The sequence below is a fragment of the Opisthocomus hoazin genome, chromosome 25 (genome assembly GCF_030867145.1).
Source record: "Opisthocomus hoazin isolate bOpiHoa1 chromosome 25, bOpiHoa1.hap1, whole genome shotgun sequence".
In the NCBI taxonomy this organism is placed as follows: Eukaryota; Metazoa; Chordata; class Aves; order Opisthocomiformes; family Opisthocomidae; genus Opisthocomus; species Opisthocomus hoazin.
In genome coordinates, this window is record NC_134438.1 from 11,069,242 (window position 1) to 11,090,762 (window position 21,521).

Below are 21,521 nucleotides of genomic sequence, written 5' to 3' on the forward strand. Positions count from 1 at the left end.
ATGCTAAAGCAAAAATGTGGTGATTACAGGAGACAGGAGAAGCATCAGCAGTGGGGTGGAGCTGATCACTGGAAATACCAGAAAAATTCTCGTTTTTGCATTTGCGTATTCAATCACAGACCAGAATGCATCTTTTCCCCAAAAGCTGACTAGTAGATAGTGTGCGTTTGGCAAAAGGAGCTGAATGGACTGTGAAGCAACAAGTGGCTGCTTAGCGTCCCTTTAGGCTTTTATTGTAGCCCTGGGAGTGTCACTTCAAACAGTCATTGATGCTGGCAAAAAACTTCAGGTCTTTTTCTGTATGAATGCTACTATTCCTTAATCAGCTAAGGAAATAATTAGATTTCTTCGGTAGCAAGTCAAATTCCTCTAGACAAATCCGCAGAGTCTCTGTATCCAGTGAACTGATGTGGGATTTGGTTGAGCAGCATCTCGCAGAAAGAGAAATAGATGTTTTTCATTGTTGTACAGCTAGGAGTTCTAATTTGAGACTTTTCTGAAGTGGTGGTTTTAGTCAACTGAACATTCACGTTGCCATTTAAAAGACAAGTGGGCAGTTACTATTTTCAACCCAGGAGGAGCTGATTATATTGCCTTAATGCTGTTTAAACTTTTGGTGACCTAGCATTGAAATTACTTTCTACCTTGTGTTTTCTTCAGGTCCACCCTCACCTACTAAAACTGCCAAAGGGGTGAGTATTAGCGATGTATTTAAATGTGTTTCTGATGGAGAATATTGAGGGGTTTTGTTTGCAAAACAGATTCATAAATATGGTCAACTTAACACAAAAGATTCCTTTGAATTTTTTGAGTTGTTTAGTGGAGATGATGGATATCTCTATTCTTACTACTGAAGAATCAAGAATGTAGCAAAGATCTTTTGCGACGATAGGTGTAGTACTGTTGATTTGTCGTGATTTTAAATATTACATTGCCACTTAAGTTCTATCGTTATTTGCTTTTTTTGCACTATACTTGAAAGTGCTATCTGTGTGCACTCTTTGACCTGCTTTTATAATCTCATCTCCTCTGGATTTTAGTCCCTGTGGTAATCTGCAAGATGATTAGCAAAACCACGTCTACTTAGTTGGCACAAATTCATTGTCTTAAGTAACTGCTTTCAGAGTACCCATTAAAGGGAAACAAAATACAGTATATTTGGGGGTTTTTTTCGTTGCTAATTACCGATATTAAAGTGAAATGGGATTTCTAAAGGAAGTTTACGATTCTTCGATACTTCTCAATCCTCGCTTAGAATTAATGGACTGGTTAGTACTCCCTTCTTAAAACACTTGCTTATCTTTGAATCCGTATTTTCAGGAAGTCTCTATGTAGCCGTACATTTCTAGTTTGATACCCATTCTCAGAAGTTCAGTCTGTTGGGGTATCTTTAATATATATTAGCTCAGTAAAGAATCCTTGGGCTTAAAATACCCTCTGGTTTGATAATGCTGATAGTAATGCACCTCTTTGTCATGAGCACTTCTTTTGTGAATTAGACTAGTTGGTGAACAGAGCTATTTCTTTAAAAGTGTTTCTTGTACAGAACAAATTATTTCATTTTAGGAAAACCCCGTTACCAAGATGTGGGTGTCGCTCCTTTTTCTGTCTTTGTCCTGCTGTTGGAGTATTGAAGTCATATCCCAGCAGTGGGGTAATGTGAGCGCACAGGTTCAGTGCGCTGGAAGCAGGCTGCACTCCGTAAGATTTGCAGATTCTGCTCCTTGCAAGCGTACAGCTGCCCACTCTAAATAAGTCGGTGCATAAATCTCTGCGGTTTGAGGACGCAGGCCTTGCCAGTGGACTCTCTGCAGCCGTGCTAAAAATACTGTGGACTCGGGAACTTGCGTTCCAGTGTGCGTGCAGTAGCAGCTTCCCGTGGAGCACTTGATGTTCAGTGGCATTAAGCAGTGTGGCAGAATTATTCCATTAAAAAGGGCAAGTTCTTGTGTTTATAAACATGCAAGAAGTGTCAAACTGCTAACCCCTTGGGGGAGTTTTCTTCCACTCTTTTCGTGAAAGGGCATATCTGAGTCTGTTCTGCTTGTGCGCTTGTTTAACATGCACAGACACATGCAGACTACCATGTTCCAGTTTTCCAGGTTGGATTTCAGCCCAGAATCAGTATTTAGAGTTACTTCAGTGAATAATCGATTGGAAATTAGGGTGGGAGGCCATAAGGACGCTTGGTGTCCTTCCTTCCTGAAGTACTGTTAGGTTAGAAGTGTTGCAGCTCTCAGATCATAGAAGAAAAGTGCAAATACTGAATTACTAATGCCTCACACTGCCCAAATGTATTCCTCCCGTTCCGTATGTATAATGCTGTTGGGGTACCTGCAGCAAACAGCCTGGTGGTGGGCACACCTCGAGAGCTCTTGCTGGGCTGCAGGTGGGCAGCGGGCAGTGCCTGTGGAGCAGCCCATGGCCCAGAGCCCAGCAGCGCCTGCCGAGGGGTCGGTCTCCTCTCCGAACAGGGCCGGTCCTGTATGCCTGCTTCATCCTGGGTGTCGGCAACTGCCAGGAGCCGGCTAGCTTTACTCAACCCTGAGCACCAGTCACTTCAAAACCCTTTTCTAAGTCCAGTCTTCAGTAGAAACCTGTGGCCTCTGAGGAAGACTTCAGTAGTCCAGTCAGACACATACACTGGAAAAGCTGCGTTGGGTTATAATATTGTTCCTCTCTTCCCTTGGTTTCCCCTGTGTTTCACCTCTGCACGATGTTTGTCTTTGCATGCACACATACACAAATGCAGTTATTTGATTTAATGTGGACTTGTGGGGTGGGGTCGGTTGCAGAAGGACAAGCAGGACAGTTCAGGTAGTTTGGAAGCTGTCAGCGATCCCATCCCACAGCCGATGCCATTTCCACCCGCTGCTATACAGCCAGGCTCTCCGAAACCAGACCCTTCGGAAGTCTACCTGAAGTCTAAGACTATATATGAGGACAAACGTGAGTATATCGACTTCAACTTGGAAATATTCAGTTGTGAAGGAATTTTTTTCTTTGTCATATGTGTGGTAAAGCTAGTGTGACTTCCGTGTTGAGTTTGTTAACCTCCCGCAGATAAAACATTTCAAGAAATACGTCATTCATACAGGAATTAGAAAACTGTGTAACTTTTTTTAGAAAAAAGATACAATTTGCTTCCACCGTATTTATGATAAAACAGTTAATCATAGAAATGGTCTCAAGGATGATCTAATTCTGAAGTAAACTGTAGAAGGCCTGACCCTTTCAGACTTTACGGAAGGTGGGTCTGAGTTGTATTACAGACTGGATTTTTATCCTAGCCCACCATACGAATGCATTTGTGATTTCTCTTGGCATTTGTCAGGCTATCTTTTCCTTTTACAGCCTTTTCTTGAAAATGTATTTTTCCGTTTTGGATAGAGAATGTCACTGAAGATTTGACTGTTTGAATTATTTACTGTATTTCTGGTTACTGTGTTCTGTCGGTAAGAGGAGTCAGAATGCACCACAAAAGCATAATCTTTCAATAATCAAAGATAGCTCCTTACATCTTTTGAAATGTTGCTTTGCCTTAGCTCCAAACACAAGAGAGTTGGATGTTTTCCTGCGAAAACAAGAGTCAGGCTTTGGTTTCCGTGTGCTTGGAGGGGATGGACCAGATCAGCCCGTAAGTGAAACAGTTTGCGGTTGCTTATGTGTTATCTTACAGTATTACTGTTAGAATGACTCCTACTCTGTCATCCTGATTTCCATCTCATTCTAAACAGTTCAGTAATGGCAAAATTGATAATTTGGTAACTGCCTTTTAAAGATCAAGAATGCATTCAGATTACCTTTCTTTTTTCCCTCCTCATGGCTGACTTCAATCTGCAAGGCTCCCCTGCCCTATCTGCTGTCTAGAGCCTGTCTTTGGCGGTAGTTTTCTCTGTCAGGCTGATAATACCGATGGCATTTCTGTAGTTGCTGCTGTGTCTCAGGAGCACTTGAAAGTGCCGTGCTGGTGCTCAGCCTTTGCCTGTTTCCACCCGATCCGGTGGTGGTCCTGGCACAAAATGTGCCCTGGTACCACTCAGTGTGCTGTGCACGTCGGCATCTCCCCGCGAGCAGAGGAGTGGAAGGAAGCTGCTGCTTACCCTGCAAAAACTCCACCAGGCCATTCTTTTGAATGCAGCCCAGTGAAAAGAGGCAAGATTTGGGATTGTGTCGCACCCCTTTCCCTCCACGTCTCCTGCCAGATTTTAAAAAATGTATTTTGTTCTGTCAGTCAGTGTGGTTTCTGGTGGATTCATCTTAAGGAGCCTTTCCAGGACACTCTTTCAGGCTTTTATTTGCCTCGTGTTTTTTTTTCTCATCTCAGAAAATACAAAATGTGCTTCGGGATTTTTGTGAAAGCCTTGAAGCAGAACCTATTAAGACTGGCTTTCTTCTGCAAATGGATGTTGGTGCTGTTTTGCATTGTAACTGGCATCAAAATGTAGCTCTGATGTTTGCACAGCAGGAAGAATACTAGTTAGACCCTGGTTTGCTTTAACCTGGTCAGTGACTAGAGTTCCATTCTGATTTTTCAGTCGTCAGTGTTGTCCTGTTTTCTGGCCTCAGCCTGCAGAGCTGTTGCAGACTTGGATGACTCTGCTTGAGAGGTCATTGCCAAGGAATGGCGGAGTTGGAGGCAGAGGGGCAAATGCCAGTGTGGAACCCCCTGGGTAGTCTGCTCCTCTTGATGGCAGGCTTTGGGAGACCCTCCTCTATTTCCAAAACAGCAAAACATTTTTCTCTGGGAAGAAGTTCCAAGACTCGTACTGTATGTCAGGGGCTATTCCTTCCGCTGCCAAGTTAAGTAGAAGAGCTTTTGCAGAAGATACTCATAGATTGCTTTTTGATCGCAGTTAAGGAATACATTTTTTTCCATTCACAGCTGTGATGCCGGGCTAGCCATTTTTTCTTCTAACATGCGTTTAAAGAAAAGGAAGAACAAAACGAAACAATCTTACTTCTGTTGCACTTTATAGCATTTGTGGTGCTTTGTTTCCATAACAGCCATAGCTGTTGGTGATTGTCAAGCTAATGTCATAAACCCTGTGTGCAGATGATCTGCCTGCCATTGCTTAACCTCCAGCAACTGCTGGCCATAATTATTCTTAATCTTTGATTTAACCTGAGTGTGATTCTAGCATATGAAATAGTGTGTGGTGTTCTCATTGTGTTATATTTGGTAGCACTTTATGAGGTGGGGGTAGACAACATTGATAAAGGGAGTGCAGCTGTTTGAATTCATTATCTAATCACCAAAAGCTGTGCACTGAAGAACCTTCAAGCATGGACTGTTTACTTTTCAGCAGTAAGTTTGAGTTATTTTGAAAGCCTTTATTTCTTGACTAGTCTTGGTTAAAAAAAAATAAAAGAAGTGGAATAAATAGCAGAGGCTTTTATTCCAATAATGTCTAAGAAATCATGTATATGTAGTAAGTACACAGTGTATACTTATGTCGAAAGTTGGGCTTTTTAACAAGCTGACAAATATGCTTCCAGAATTCATGGAAATAAGAATTAAAAGTCAGTCCTCCCAAACTTTGTGTGTTTACCAAACGCTTTCAGCCCCCAGATTGTATCCACTGAGTCAGCTTGTGCAAAGTACACTTGCTGGCTGTGTTTCTCTTAGAATTGGACAGTCAGATAATCTTTAAAAATATCTTCCCCAAAGCCCTCACTTGTCTGGATTCACCTGGATTCCAACCGTTGCGTGTTCTGATGAGTTCGTGTTCTGCTGTTCAAACCCCCTGACTCTGCTCTGCTGACAGATTTATATTGGAGCCATAATCCCGTTGGGAGCAGCAGAAAAAGATGGCAGGCTTCGAGCTGCGGATGAGCTGATGTGTATTGATGGAGTCCCTGTTAAAGGGAAGTCGCACAAACAAGTTTTGGACTTAATGACCAGTGCTGCACGGAATGGTCAGGTGCTGCTTACAGTCCGGAGGAAGATCTTCTTCGGTGGTACGTGTCTGTCTGTCCCGAGAGGGTACTGCAGGACACAGATCTGCCTAAAGGAACACTGATATTTTTGTAATCAAATCAGCTAAAGCTGCTCGGAATCTTACCAGTTACTGCACTAGAGCTGAGCAGCCTGAGATTCAGAAGGGTCAGCTATAATTCTGAGTAAGTGGAGAAAAGCAGGATTTAGTAAGCTGATGCATTGGTGCTTGCTAGTTTGCGCTGCTCACGCAGGTAAAGCTCTGAAAATTATAATGGCAGTGGTGTTTTCATAAAACCTTTGTGCAGACACTAGTTAGAACAGCCACTAATGCTCTGCAAATTGAGTATCTCTTTTCTGTACAACATGCTATATTCTCAAGTCTTTTGGCATCTACAGCAAGAATAAGCACATTCAACCCAGAGAGGATTCAGGGCAGCATCTTGTGATTCTGCGGTTTTAGATCAGTGTCCAGATGGGCCGTGTACAGAAGGTTATTGTCCTTGACTCGATGCTGCTGATCATGTGAATGACAGAGCTGGGATGGGGTTCAGGAGAACTGAGAACGGTCCCCTGTTCAGAGCAGCAACCAGTGTTGCCTTTCCATTGCATTATTCAACCATTAATTCTGAGTATGTACAAGTAAAAGGAAAAAGTATTTTTAATATCAACTCTCAATTTCTTTAAGATGCCTTCTGATAGATAGTCGCCTTCAGGACCAAAATTTTGTAGGTTTTCTTAAAAGAAAGCCTGGTTTCAGTCTTCAAACTGTCTTTTAAGAAATGTTTCCATTGTTCCAAGTAAACAGTTGTTTCTCACTTAAGATAGCAATGGTTGTAGTTTGTAGCTGGATCTCTGCCATAGATCTTGTACTTGTAGCAAGCAGAAAAGCCACAATGTTTTTTCTTTTTAACTATAAAAAGGCATCAGATTGCACTGACAAAGTGTGCAGACACTGCCAAGTCTGGCTGTGTGCAGCCAGCGTGCAGCAGGCTTTCCTTGCATCACTGTGCACACCTGTGTAGGAGTCTGGGCCCTTGAATGCTTTATCCTGCATTGGGTTTCTATTTCATCCAAATTGTCTTGTTAATAAACTCACCCCCTTCTTTCCCAGACGGACAGCATTTCCTCATGCTGGCGCTGTTACTGAGAGGTACAGTTTTGCTGTAGTTGCTTGGTAAAACAGCAGTATCGTTTTTTCCTTATTTGTTGTTTGTCTGTTACCTGCAAGGGGAAAAGCAACCGGAGGAGGAGGAGTCGCAGCCTGTCTTGACGCAAGACGGCTCTCCCCGACTGAATCGGGTAGAATTTGCAAACCAGCAGTCTCCAGAGATCTATGATGTCCGTCTGCAGCGGAAGGAGAACGAAGGATTTGGCTTTGTCATCCTCACCTCGAAGAACAAACCTCCTCCTGGTGGTAAGTGCCACGTTCTGGCGGCGCTGTCGCTGCCCGGCCTCGCTGCGTGCTGCCTGTGTGTGCCAAAGCTGCTGCTGGCTGTGGCAGGCGTGAGCAGGGCTTCTTCAGGGGTTTCTTTCTTTGATGAGCTGGTGTTGCCTGCACAGCACCCTGCGTAGATGCAGTCAACTTTCACTCACGCTGTTTCACAGCCCAACCCAAGACATCTCGGTCCGTCTTGCTTCACGCTTATGTTCTTTTTCACCCAGCTGTGACAGAAGTGGGGAGCGGGGGGAAAGCATCACACACAGCCAGCCCGTACACAGGAGTGTGCACTTGTCAGAGGGCGATCTTCAGGACGTGGGTAGTTGTCAGGCTGTGGTGGTGGCGCAGATTCTTGCACTGCATTAATTCATAGGCATTTTAATGGGAGCGTAGTTTCCACCTTGGCTTTATATTACCTACTCGGGTAGAATTCTTATTCTGGGGATCTGAGCAAGCAGAGACTGCAGTACTTGGAAGAAAGCAATGAAGTTGTTACTGTCAGGCAGATAGGGTGTTTGTCTAGAAAGAATGAAGAAGTACATGCTCTGGTATTAAAGTTCTGATACATGGACATGGCTTCAGGCATAGCTGTAAAGATAAACAGCCAAATAACCAATGTTAAAAGCAAAAATAAAAAGAAATGTTCTGAGTGTAAGTGAATGAGAGAAGCTGCTTGCAGGAAGCCCTGGAGCCCAGCTCAGTTAATGGAAAGATCTGTGACCCCCTGCACAGGGCCGGGTCTGCTCACTGTAATCAAGTGCGTTTGTATTCCTCGTGCGGATGGCTGCTGCCTACCCAGCAGTGCCTGGCAGAGGCTACTGGATGTGTTTTGTGGCAAGCAGGATCATCTTTCTGGGATGATCATTTCCTTGGCCATCAGGTTGGGGTTAGCTGTGTCAGCCCTCGAAATAGAAGCCAGCTCACTGTGTTCTCCCACAGACGAACGAACTCAGTTCACTAACGTTAAGGTACAGATAACTCCTGAAATCCTTACTTGGTTCCTTTAGTTCCTTGGTGTAAGTCACCCTTCTGAAACTTCCTCAGCTGCTTCTGGATGGACATATTGACAGCTTGAAAGTGCGTGTCTCTCTTATTCAGCCTCAGACACTTTTTTCTGGTTTTCCACTTCATTTTACTGCACAATAAAAAAGCGGCAGGAGCACAGAAAAAAACTGTTTCTAAATAACATTGTGCTGAACTCATGTGCTATATATTTAGACCATGATGCAGTCTTGGCTCAGACGATACCTTTCGAAGAATGTTAGAGGCAGCCGCTCTGGAAGCGCCTGGCGCGGTGGGACAGCGCAGCGGCAGTGGTCCTCGTGCGGAGCTGCCCACCACTGTTGGGTTCCCGTGGCAAGGGCAGGCTGAGCTGTCACCCACCAGCACCGGATGCTGTGCAGGTGATTGTGTCCTGTGTCAGAGTCACCGTGGGTTGATGGTGTGTTGTCTAGTCAGTCAGATATTGAGAAAAAAATATTATAAACAGAATTATTCTATAATATATTGGTATTCTGTTATAACTGTACTACAGTCAACATTTTTGTCTGAAGATCTGCTGCAAGTCCCTGTTTATTTGATACTAGAACTGAAAGTAGAAGACAACTGAAACGAGTACCAGTGCTGGAAACATAACCCCTGTGGTCTGGGCTGTTTCTGACACACAGCAAATAGGGACACTGGTGCATCCACTGGCTGCGCTGTGCAAAACTTCTCTGTACCGCAGTTTAACATGAAGCCGCTGTGTTCTTCTAAAGCCAGGATATTTTGAAACCAGTACTCAGTAATTGAGCCTGCAACCCTGCAGTGCTTTACTCTTCACAGTTGGCTCTTAGGTTTATATAATACTTAAAAACCCAGTCTATTAAGGGAAGTGTAATTAAAATTTAAACTCGTGGTAGATGCTAGAAGGCATCAATGTCTATTCCTTCACAGTAACTTCTGTGTGCACTCACTCATTAGAACAATTCTTGATAGCTTTTTAATCTTGGTTGGCTGATGACGCTGGGAAAGTGTTTCAGATTTGCTGTCATGGTTTTGAAAAGCCAGCTGATAATCCTGACAAGCACATAATGTTTCTCACCTCTCCAACCCCTCAGAGAAAAGCATGTTTGGGAGAGCAGCCACCTCAGAAAGCATGTATCCATCGAACTCACTTGACGTTTTGGAGATGCAAACAGGCTTTTGCATGAGGTACCAGGAAGAGCGTTACGAGACATGTGGAGGTCGGTCTGGAGAGGTATTTGGGAGTGAGTTACAAAGGAGCGTTGCAGCAGCTCCCGCGCAGAAGAGCCCTGGTGAGGGATTTGGGAAGGACGAAGCCAATTTTGCTATGCGTTCAGGCATCCAGATGAATGAAAGGCTGTTGTAGACGCATGGGAAAGGATGCTGACTGATGTGCTTTGATGTGATGTGGATCTGCTCTGTCGGAGCCACGTCAGCACGCAGGCAGCTCAGCGAGCCACTCTTTTGCCCCAGGTTTTGGTCAGCTCCTCCCGTCACAGTGGCATCTCGCTGGCTGCCAAGTGCCATCTGCAGCGCTGGTGTTGGGGCCAGCGAACCGTAAAACGTGCTCTGCCCGAGCACCGGCACGGCTCTCGGCAGGGAGAGCGCGGGAGCCGCCAGGGACGGGGCCATGGCCATGACTCTGCTGCGGGAGCCGCACCGGCTGGAGCATCCGTCCCTCCCTGGGCCTTTCTAGTTCTCATTCCTCGTGCTGCCCTCAGAAAACAACTAAAAGCAGTCTTTTTTCCTTCTAGTTCCCGTAGAATTCACTCTTTTCCCTGTTCTGTCTTTTCTGACCCCATTACTTTGGCCTCTAGAGGAGTCGGTACACAGGGCAGAGTGTTACCGTGGGACGAACAGAGGAAACCAAGCCAGGAGAGCTAGCTAAAATTCAAGGCAATTATTACAGGTGCAGGTTCACCTTGGAGAGCAGGAGCAGGGAACGGGTCTGTGCAGAGCTGATGTAGCGCACCGTGCTGTGCTGCCTGGCTGTGCTGAGGGTCGCTGCTGAAGGTGCTCACCAGGGTACGAAGTTAGTCGCTGGCAGGGGAAGTTTGATTTCCTTTTGAAGTGTATTTAAGGCTTAATTTTTGGTTGCAAGGAGGAAGAGATAACCTGTGCATCCGGATTTCTAATGACTTGTGTTAAACTGGATGTCCATAACTGTCTCTGGATCCACGAAGTGCTCCAGGGTCTATGCATGAAATGGAAAACAATACACAGAGTGGCAAAACAAATCACTTCAGAGAGCTTCTGGCTCACATGGTCTTACTCATCCTTTTGCAGATGTGACCCATTTCCTTCCCATGTTTTCCTTTAGGCACAACACCTTGTATGTGACAAGGCCATGCTGTCAGGGGTTGGCATTTCCATTCACTGAGTGAAGGTTTCTTTGTTATTTGCCGGTTTTTCTCATGCTAGCAGGGCCGCCCTTTGGAGCAGGAGCTGTCTCTGGGATGACTGTGGCAGTTCTGGGTCTGGGTGATGCGTATCTGACATGAATATTAACCGTGTTGCTCTGGCTGTTCTTGATTTCCTAGTGATTCCTCACAAGATCGGGCGAGTTATAGATGGGAGCCCAGCGGACCAGTGCGGGAAGCTGAAAGTGGGAGACCGCATCTCGGCGGTGAATGGTCAGTCCATCGTGGAGCTCTCGCATGACAGCATAGTGCAGCTGATCAAGGACGCGGGCAACGTGGTGACTCTGACTGTCGTGGCTGAGGAAGGTGAGGAGAGAGCGTGGCCCCGGCAGGTGGATGGGTCCTACCGCACTGCCAGAGTCTGTCTGTAACTGCTGAAGTTAATTCATTTGAAGTGTTTTAAGGAGTGTTTTAAGGTGATTGGAAATTAAAAAAAAAAGAGTGAAGCTCATCCATTTGCTCTGGAAGAGCTGAAGGTAGGTGGAGCAGAGAGAGACAGCTGCCAAAGCGATTATACTGAAAAATAAGATACGAGTATTAGCAATGCAATGCAGGGTAAGAAAAGTTGTTATGGTTTCTCGTGTGAGAGAGGGAGACTGCTGCTCACATGGAAGCATGTCCTGTGCAGACCTTGTGTTCTTCAGCCAAAGAGAAATAACCTCTCCTGGGGCAGCTACAGCAGACACGGGGTGATGCTCAGGGGGGAAATCTTCTCACCCCAGACGATGCCCGTCTCTTGCTGCTGCAGTCGCTGTTCCGGATGAGGCCAGTGCTCCCGGGCTGCGCTGGAGCAGCTCTGCCAGGCAGGGCTAGGGTGCTCTAAGGCTGCAGGGGCAAGTGCTTTCCAGATCCTCTCCATTTAGGCACTCTGAGTTTTTCCCTCCTGCCACGTTAAAATGCACAGAATGCCTAATGCTGCGTCCCTGGGATACAACAGAAAGATCCGGTAGTTCTGTTTGCCAAAGCTATACCCTTCGAAAGATGGTGACATCCCACCATGCAAACCTCACTCAGGGTTTTCCTGCAGAGCCTCCCTGGCTACTAGCAAATTCCACACACGCAACTGCCGTGTCATCAGAGCAGCAGGGTGGGTGTTTGTGACTGCAAAGCCCCATCGTTAGAGAGACCATGTTTTTAATGAAAGCCCCCCTGCAACACTGCGTTCAGTATGACATTGTTCCTACACAAGCAGCTCACTATAAATATGTAAAATCCAATCATTTGAACAGAAAAGCTGTTTTTCAACCCCACTCACTACTGCATTTCTCTGGATTGCTGCTTGTGGGTTTAATTAAAAACTCATTATCATTATTTTGCCAGAAAGCTGGCTTTCTTCACCTTCTAAATAACAAATACTTAAAGCCAGAATGTGAATAAAGCCAGCAGATCATTCTTTAATTTCACATTCATTGCAAATATTTAACATGCTATCTCAGTATGTAATACAGAATTTCAAAGACTTTATTTTCCTTTTTGTTAATGCTTGAAGCAGAGAGACATCTATAAATTGTTATTTTTCTATTAATATTTTCATTTTTATCAAATGTAATTAATTACAGTTTGAAGGGGCACACCTCAAAGCAGTTGCCCAGAGCAATGTTTATAATGCAACTGAAGTTTGAGTTGGTTGCGTCAGATCTGTTTCTCTGGAGCTCTCAATCAGTTTTGTTTTCAAAATAAGCTTTCTGAATGTAACATTATTGTCCCATATTTATGCATGACCTTACCTGGACTTTATGTAAAAACTTAGCTTTTCCCACTTCCTCAATTACAGATTTGGAGCCAAAATCTAGAGATAAAACAAGAAGCTGAGAAGAATCAACAAAGTGTGTGTGGGGGGGGTCAGTAGCGGGTGATAAAATGAGACTGAAGAGACAGTCAGAAAAAAACACATGGCTTAGAGGGGCCGGAGCTGGTGTGTTTCAGATGTAAAGAATTTTGTGACAGTGAAGGAGAGAGAAGCAGAACTTGTTCCACGGAAATGGCAATATGTCGCCTCTTAAAATTGTCCTTGATTTAGCTGGAGAAATACAGCTCAGCTGACAGCGCAGCCCTCCGTGCAGCAGGCTCCTGTAGGAAGCCAGCGTGGATGTGAGCTAGCGGGGGCTCCAGGCGCCTGCCCGGCCGGGCTGCGGGAGCTGCACCGGGATGGTTCGCAGGGCGGTGGTTGGCACCGAGGAAGCTGCAGCGTGCAGCTCCAAAGAGAAAAACACCCATTCTGCCAGAAGCTGTTCAGCATGGCGAAGCGTAAACCCTAGTAGAGTTTGCTGTTCCCCAGTGCGTCATCTTCAGCGCAGAGACTGGCAATGAAAATACTGCCTTGTACCCCTTCCCTCTCCCTCCTGGCTTTCACGGATGTGTGATCTTTGCTTTTCATACGAATAAACGGATTCCACTTCATGGGCCAAAAGACATTCTTTAACATTTTTCACAAAAGCAGGAGCCTGTCAGCTTTTGTCATGTATTAGCTAGAAACACAAGAGAGCAGGCTGGAGAAGACTGGAGAATTTGTACAAACAGATGGCATTTTTCTTGCTTGTGCTTCTAAATTAAAACTCCGAGTATAACCCAGGAGTAAAAGTTGACATTTTGTCTCTAGAGAAAAACCTCTTTAAGGCATGTCGTAGTAATGGCATCAGGCAGTTCTGTGAAGGACATCTGAGGTCTGCTTACCTGAGAAATGCAGTGTAATGATGTGCATTCTCTTTTCCTTCCCGTGAGATGCTGGGGTGCTCTGTGTGTTTTACTGGGGTTTGTTAGTTCTTAGCTGAGAAATGCAGTCATGTGATGCACCTAACAGAGGATGGGAACATCGCCAGTTTGGGTGCTTGGGATTTTTTTTTTGCCCCCCCTCATAACGAAAAGGAGTTTATTAGTTTATATTTCAGTACATAAGTTCATCTTGGGCCACCACTTGCCATTTCGGGTTCTAGCTAAGAGGCAGCTTTTTGCATAGACTGTGGTTCGTTACTCTTAACTGACAGCAACATTTTGTATCCTGGAACATGTTTTTTTCATAAATTCACTGGCATTATTGTACAGTGCACAATCACTGCATTTTGTGCAGGAGGAAAAATCATCTTAAACTATTCTAAAAGATTTTATTAAAATGACATTACACTTTAATTTTCACTTAGCCTTTTGGAGAAGGTGAAACACTTTAAAACTCTCGTTGATAACCTTGCCAGTGAACTGGTCCCCTCCAGTGCGGCGGTGGGACCAGTCCGTAACCTCTCCTATAGCTGGCCCGTAGCCAACTCTCTGCTGTGCCTTAAATGAGTTAAGAGTTTCCCTCTGTCGTTAGGGTCTTCACCTGTGAATCCTCATTGCCCCTGCAGATCCTCATTCTCCCCTTACCTTTAAAAAGGGATATGTTCCCAAATGGACATTAATCTCTTTCAAAATTTTATTATATTGACTAGCTGAACCAACTTCATGGATCTGACTAGCCTTAATCTCTTCTGGTTTTTACCAACTTGCAGACAGTCTAAAAGCCTTCTGTTCGTGTCTGATTTGGTTAAAACTGTGGTTTTTTTCTGAGGAAAAGCAGCATAAGTAAGAATAAAATTCCTAGGAATTTATTCCATGGAACCAAGGAACTGCACTTGGGTTCCTGGCTTATGGCATTAGACCTTGGAAAATCCTCTTCGCCTTGTGACTGCGGCGAGCTTGGCTAGCCCGCGATGCTGCGGCAGTAGTGTCCTTAGGAACAGCAGACACAGCGCTGATGGTCTTGCGGTGAGTGTGCCTAGCTTTGTCTGGGGGAAGTTCTGTCTGACTGTTGGCTTTGTCTGAATTTCTTAGAACACCGTGGTCCTCCATCAGGAACAAACTCGGCCAGGCAGAGTCCGGCTGCGCAGCACCGACTGCTGGGATCAGCACAGATCAACCCCTCCAGCGCAGACAGGTACAGAGCTTGGGGCTTAGCAACAGGAGCTGAGAACGTTGACCAGAGCGATTGTTAATGCAAAGGTAACACCCCTGTCCTTTTACCTCCGTGCAGGGGAGCTACGGAAGCTGAAGCTGGAAAAGAAGTTTCCAATTCTTACCGGCTTTCCTGGCCCGAGCATAAGCACTTGACACAAACCGATGCTGGCGTTGCTTCGGTTATCGGTAGCCGTCATTCCCAGGTACAGGTAACCCTCCAGAGGTGCAGAGACACGCCAAATGCTCGTCCATCAAGACACTACAGCAGCATTGCCACAGAGTATTCAAAAGCAGAACAATAGAACGTGTCCCTGTCAGATGCGTGTAGAAAAGTTGCGTATAAAAATGCACTAAAGTGTTTCACAGAATGTTTTTGCTAGCGTTTTAAATTTTGTTATCTCCTTAGTATAGTTGAATACTCATTATAATTATAAAAGAAACAGAAAATGCTTGCAACGGGGCTACTACAGACCCTTTGGCAAAATTTCTTAAAGAAATTTCATGCATATCTGAAACTTAGGAGGAAAATTGTTCTGTATGTTTAGACTGAGAATGACTACACCTAGTCACACATGAGTTGTGACGAATTCAGTTTAAATCGTGGATGGTGCGTTTCTCAAGATACAGAAATTATGTGAGGCATTTTTCCAGAAAAACAAAGGTTTAAATCTGCCTGCAGGTCCTCATCTTATTTTTCCTCTGCCTTCCCGCGCAGAATCCTGGCTGTTTCCCAGTAGAGTTGGAAAGGGGCCCTAGAGGGTTTGGATTCAGCCTTCGTGGAGGAAAGGAGTACAACATGGGCTTGTTCATCCTTCGGCTTGCTGAAGATGGGCCAGCTGTCAAAGATGGGAGAGTACATGTGAGTTTGTCTCTTCTAATCCTTTTGTTGATTGAGTTGGCCTTCTGACATATTATTTGACCTGCAGTGGCAGCAAACTTTGTTCTTTCACGAGTGCAGGGTCCCAGCAGGCAGAGCAGCATGGGGACAGCTGCCCTTCTTCCAGCTGTTACCGGGCAGTGCCAGCAAATGCCGTGGTGGTAGGCTGTTAAGGGAGGAATACACAAACAGCTCTCACAAACACCCCTGCTTGAGTTACAGCAATGTACATGTCCCAGGGCGCGAGCAGCAGTTACTCGGGATACTTTAGGAGTCCAGACAAAGAATTGCGCAGTGGAGCAGAAAGTTGAGAGCAGAATCGCTGCCCAAGTCAGTGAATTTGTAAGGAATGTTTGTGTGTACATCGCGCTTTTGCTGTTCTGTGCAGTGTTTGAAGATAGAAGCCTAAATTTTTTCAAAGATATTGTGTTAATTCTTATGTTTGTGTAAGGAATTCGCTTTCAAATACTATAGTAAAAGCAAAATATATGGGTACGGTGGCAAAGAATGATGGTACGTGAGAATCTGTGACTGCTGCCCAGGCTGTTTCCAGAGGCTGGAGCGTGGAGCTGCCCTGGGTGCCCGTGAGATGCCATCCCACGTGCAGTCCTGGTGCGTCACGGCACGTACGGCCGCTGGCACAGTGCTCGGCCTCTGTTTGTGTGATAGTTTGCAGAATAAGACTGACACAGATACTTAGTTGGGACTACTTTGGGGCTTAATTGGATGTGAAATTCTAAGTATTGTATCTAAGTATAATATAATTCTATTATCCTAATTCTTTACAGTAATTAGCTTTTTTCCCTCATGCTCCAGAAGACTTACATGAGTGTAGTATTTAGTACTAATATTTTCTATTATATTGCCCCTTCAGTTGGTGTTACACTAAGCTCCAGGGCTTTGCTTTCCAGGCAAGAGCAAGCAAAAGGCTCCCAGGTGGCTGCGCTGTGCTTTGAGCAGCTGACCCATGCCCCGGGGGTCGCAGGGGGCCGTGGTAGCGAGCTATGGCTGAAGGCCCTCCAGCTCCCGCACGTTGACGCCGCTCCGTACCGTGGGCCCTCCGCAGCTGGGCGTAAAGCCCCCTCCTGCCAGCTGCACCGAGCCCCTTGCCGAGCAGGGGGTGCAGCTGCTGTGGTGGTGGGTGGCCATGTCCCGTGGGACACGGGGGTCCACCTGCGGTTGGTGCTGGTGGCAGCGGAGGAGCCGGGCCACGGGCGCTGCGCCGTGTGCCCCCCAGCAGCTCGGGGCACAGGGGGCTGCGCTGGTCCAGCGGCAGGTTGTTCACAGCCTTCGTGTCGCCCAGCTTCTCCCTCCTCAGCTGGAAAATGCTGACATGTTCTGACTGTGCTCGAAAACAGTGAAGAGGCATTCCTCACCCAGTGCATGGCAGCTGGGCATGGCGGGGGGCACGGCGTGCCGCGTCCTGTCCTGTCCCATGAGTAACCAGCCAGTGACCTCCTTTGGCAGGGATGGTTTGTTTAGCAAAGCCCAGACGGGCTCTTCAAGCTACTAATTTTATGCACTAGTGACATCCCTTGGCTGATGCCTGCATCGCGAAGCAGGTTTCATGGCCCTTTTTGGGGTGCTGTTCCAGGTCCTTGCCAGCAGCCTGCAAAGTTAGGGTGAGCTGTAATTACCTGCCTGGTACCTCTGCGCGTTGCTGACCTGCCTCAGGGACCTTAGGGCTTATAACCGCACAGTGGGGATCTCTCCTACCTGGATAAAACACCCTTTCCTTACGTAAAACCGGCTCTGCCATGGTAGCGTTCAGCTCTGCATGAAGTGTGGAGGAGTTGCTGTGTTACTGACCTGGTTCATGGGACTTCAGACAGGCACACGGTGCCAGGTTTGACGTGGTTCATCCATAAGCTCCCTCCATACAGTGATCCAGAAAGAAAATACATCTGAGCACGTGGCAGTATCTGTCTCATCACTTGTAAATAAATGGAGGTCACCTGAGATCTTCTATTGAGCTGGCTGAGCAGAGGGCCCACATGAAGAGCATTGCGTTGCGTCGTGTGCATTGGCAGCCGTGGAGTGGTGTTGCTGAGTGGATTTTAGCATGAGAGGAAAAATACAAGCATCTCTTCTTTGGTTTTTTTCTTTCTAAATTTCCTTTCTAAATTAACAATCATTTTACGGTGTCAGAGAGTCACAAAGACTAACCTGGTTGCTCTTTTCTCATCAGGTTGGTGACCAAATTGTTGAAATTAATGGAGAACCCACCCAAGGAATCACTCACACACGAGCCATTGAGCTGATTCAGGCCGGAGGGAATAAAGTTTTACTGCTGCTGAGACCAGGGACCGGCTTGATACCAGATCACGGTACGTCATCTCCAGTGCGGCTTTGTTTTGAGGGCCCAAGGCAGTGGCGTGCCGCCGGAGGAGGCTTTGGTGCTTGTTCGCTGAAATAGTTAGCAGTTGCCTTTCTGACAGCTGTGCAGGTGTTCATGTTCATTTTAAAATATAAGGAGTATTTTTGGTGAAAGTAACACGACACGTACCCAGGAATATTACACAGCGTGAAATTACTGCGTGTCTGTAATTGCGGTAAGTTTCTCAGCTCTGTCCAAGCTGATTAAGTTTTCCTATACAAATGTGGTAATTAACCCTGATTGCCTTTTAACTGAAATTAAAAATCCTCTCATACAGTACTCAGTTCAAAATGTCTATATTGTTAAGAACATTATTTCTGTACAGATTTACTTCCCTGTTTTTAGCCTTCTGAATTATGGAATGCTTTGTTTTTCAAAGCCAAACCTTCGGAACGCAGGGAGAGAGACAGCTTTTCAGTAGTAGTGACCAACCATGAGTTTATCCTTTGAAAATTTTAAAACACGCAGTTTGAACTACCAAATAGTTGGTTGTGTTCAGTCATTTACAGGCAGCAACTGGCATCCACTCAAGGGATAAAATCTGCTCAGCAGTTTCTCCATTTCTTGCCTCCTGAGAGCTAGAAGATGGCCCTTAACATCCCGGTTTGCCACCCTGCCCAGTGAGTCGGCGCGTGGCTCGGCAGCAGCCCATCTGTGAGCGGCAAGGGCTGTTCTGTGCCATCTTGCTGGATTCCTGGCCAGCTGGGTTTGTCTCTGGCACTGAGTCACCTTGTCATCAGGGGTGAAAGATAAATACAGTCTTCCTCGTGCTCTGATGCACTTTTGTTGAGGTCCTCTGTAAAATCAGCATTTACAAGGTAGAAGAGAGGCAGGCAGTGCGAGGGCCCCTCCAGCTCCCCCCTCCCTAACAGCTCGGTGAGCGTGGTGTGGTGTCAGCGGTGGTCAATGGGGTTGGTCCTGCGCTGCGAGGGCTGCGCGGTAGTTGTCGGAATCGCTCCTGGCCCTCTTGTTCACAGAAATCTCCTGGGTCTGAGGCAGAAACACGGAATCATAGGAGAGTCTGAAGGAACCCCTGGAGACCGTCTGGTCCAGGCTTCCGTCCACAGTGGGGCCTGAGATAGGTTAAGCAATGTAGATTAGATCAGCAGCGGTGGCGAGTTGCCTCTTGTCCTGCTGGTAATCACGCATTTCTGATTGAAACCTTGCTTGCTGTACTCTGTGATTTTGGTATGTAGTTCTGGGCTTTTTCTCTTCCTCCTTCAGGTTTGGCTCCTTCCAGTCTGTGTCCCTACGTGAAACCTGAGCAACACTAAGGGCTTTCAGTGCTTTTCTTGGTTTTTCCTTAAAGACTTGGTAAATCTGCATGTCTCGTGTTTCATCTCTTCCTATTATTAAAGTGCAAAGCTATGAATAACCTCAACTTTTCACTGTTTTCAGTTTTCTTTTAGCATAACAGTTTCAGTTCATTTGGTTTTCTTACGTTAACAGTGTAGGTCAGGGGATTTCTGTTTTGCAATTCGGCTGCGTAGGCTCTAAAGCTGTGCTGGCACAAGACTGTGTCAGTCCTGCAGAGATCATGCCAGCATTCGAAGCAGAAAGTGTTTTTCCAAAATCGGATCCGTATGGTGGTTGTAGAACAGTGCAATATAGGAAACTGAGTAAATAAGACTTCGAGAGTATGCCACTACATAATCTTTTTTAAATTGAACATTTCATATGACATCCTGGTGCCTCAGTAGTATGCATGTTTGTAAAATGTTTAGAGATTTGTTTTGTTTTGTTTTTGCTTTGTAGTCATTAGTCAAACCTCTCACTGTTCACTTCCAGGTGATTGGGATAGTTATAATCCATCTTCGTCAAATGTAATACATGAAGAACAGTCACAATCATCTTCACATTCTGCTTCCCCATCTGAAGTGTGTTATTTACCAGTACCAGGAGAAGCTTTAACAAGGGTTCAGCTGTCTGAGAAACTGGAACAAGCAAAGAACACTGTGCCTGAAAAGATAAGCACTTTAACTGACAACCAGTTTGAGATGAAGCCTCAGTCTTCTCCCCAGAGAACGAAGAACAGATGGGAATGTCCCTCCAGTCCTGGGTTGGAAATCACAAAAGGTAGTTTGGAAGTAGGGACCAGCAGAGACCGATCTGCAAGTCCAGAGAAGTTAGGGGCTGCTGAGGGGCACGCTCACACGGGATTCCACAGCCCCAGAAAAGGAGATCCTGAAAAAACCTACCGCGATCTCTCACGTAAATCTGACAGTTCCAGAAGGAGTGAGAGTAAAACCACAGAAATAGGGATGAACAGCAGTAACAAAAAAGAGTATTCCAGTGGAAATAAAGGAGGTTCTGCCAGTCCCCAAAAGCATCTCAGTATGCAAGGAAAAGTAGAAACGGTAGGCAGGTTACAAGAATATCAAGACAGAACAACTGGTGGCGACAAGACAGCTGTTGAGCAGTTGAAAGGTGGAAATGGTAAAACAGGAGTCACCAGGAAAGACACGAAGCAGAAAGCTTCTGGAAGGACGGCAGGGTGGTCTCCGGAGCGACGATATGCAGCATTTGGTGAGAATACTCTTCCATTCAGTGACTCGAGGAGAAACACATCTGAAGACAAAAAAATAAAGAAGTCAGCCTCTGGAGAGCCAAGTTCCAGCAGATTCAAAGCTTCCAGTCTTTCCAATATTTCACTGCTTTCCATGGAGAAACAAAGGTGGCTAGAAACACAGGAGACTGCTACACTGAACAGACAACACGGAGAGAGACACGTGGAGCTGCCCAATGAAACCAAAGATGATGGGATTTCCAAATCTGAGAATAGTTCTCCCGTCAAGAAAACACCGATAACTCCTGGACCTTGGAGGGTACCAAGCGCATGTAAAGTCACCCAAACAGCAGGCGTGGCTGAAAAACGGGTTTGACTGATGCTTTTTTTAGAACATGTTTTAATCAAGTTTCTAATAATGGTCGTTTAAAAGCATTGTTTTTTTCACAAAGTTGTCATTTTTTTCCAGAAACTGGTTAGAGGGTGGAAAGTATTTGATTTGTTGTTAAATTATCTTAAGCTGCATGAAGGACCTTTTGGATTGCTTGAATGAAACTCTTCCATAAGCTGCTGTCCCCTTGTCCTTTTGAAGGCGGTGTTCTGCTGCTCTCAACGTTGCACTGCTGCGGCTTTCTCAGATAGTATTGTGAGTTTCTGAACAAAATTATTTAATGCCTATACTGCCAGTGTGATCATCACTCACTTCTTGTTCTTGTGCCAAGTGATCTACTGTATCCAGTCAATCTAATCCTTCTCGTATGTATTCCAGTCACAGAAAAGGCAAGGTTTGGTTTGAAATGGGTATTTTCTCCCGAGCATGTTGCATGTTTACATAAGGAAATACACGCACATGGTTCTTACTGGTTCAGTAAGAGCGTGGGTGAGTTGGTTCTATCAGTTCTAGGGCAGCAAATGAGCCACTGATGCTGTTCAATTGATGTATTTTCTTAAATTTTTATACGTAATACAAAATCGTGTACATAAAAATTATATTTGACATAATCAATATTTTGTAATTTTGCTTTTTATG

General features: G+C 45.5%; 1 protein-coding gene across 2 annotated transcripts in view; it reads left to right on the forward strand.

The window, feature by feature from the left end:
• Positions 1-21,497, forward strand: part of MAGI3 (membrane associated guanylate kinase, WW and PDZ domain containing 3) — a 70,428-nt gene extending 48,931 nt beyond the window's left edge. Inside the window, exons 11-22 of one of the 2 annotated variants that reach the window (XM_075442955.1) lie at positions 661-692; positions 2,796-2,949; positions 3,546-3,637; positions 5,769-5,961; positions 7,170-7,355; positions 10,925-11,110; positions 14,609-14,711; positions 14,808-14,934; positions 15,447-15,590; positions 17,797-17,935; positions 19,210-19,299; positions 19,774-19,859. In XM_075442955.1, the coding sequence (XP_075299070.1) occupies positions 661-692; positions 2,796-2,949; positions 3,546-3,637; positions 5,769-5,961; positions 7,170-7,355; positions 10,925-11,110; positions 14,609-14,711; positions 14,808-14,934; positions 15,447-15,590; positions 17,797-17,935; positions 19,210-19,259 (1,406 nt within the window). In that variant the 3' untranslated portion in view covers positions 19,260-19,299; positions 19,774-19,859. Of the gene's footprint in view, positions 1-660; positions 693-2,795; positions 2,950-3,545; positions 3,638-5,768; positions 5,962-7,169; positions 7,356-10,924; positions 11,111-14,608; positions 14,712-14,807; positions 14,935-15,446; positions 15,591-17,796; positions 17,936-19,209; positions 19,300-19,773 lie in introns of both variants that reach the window. The other variant, XM_075442954.1, reaches the window with a different exon arrangement.
• The last annotated feature ends 24 nt before the right edge of the window (positions 21,498-21,521 follow it).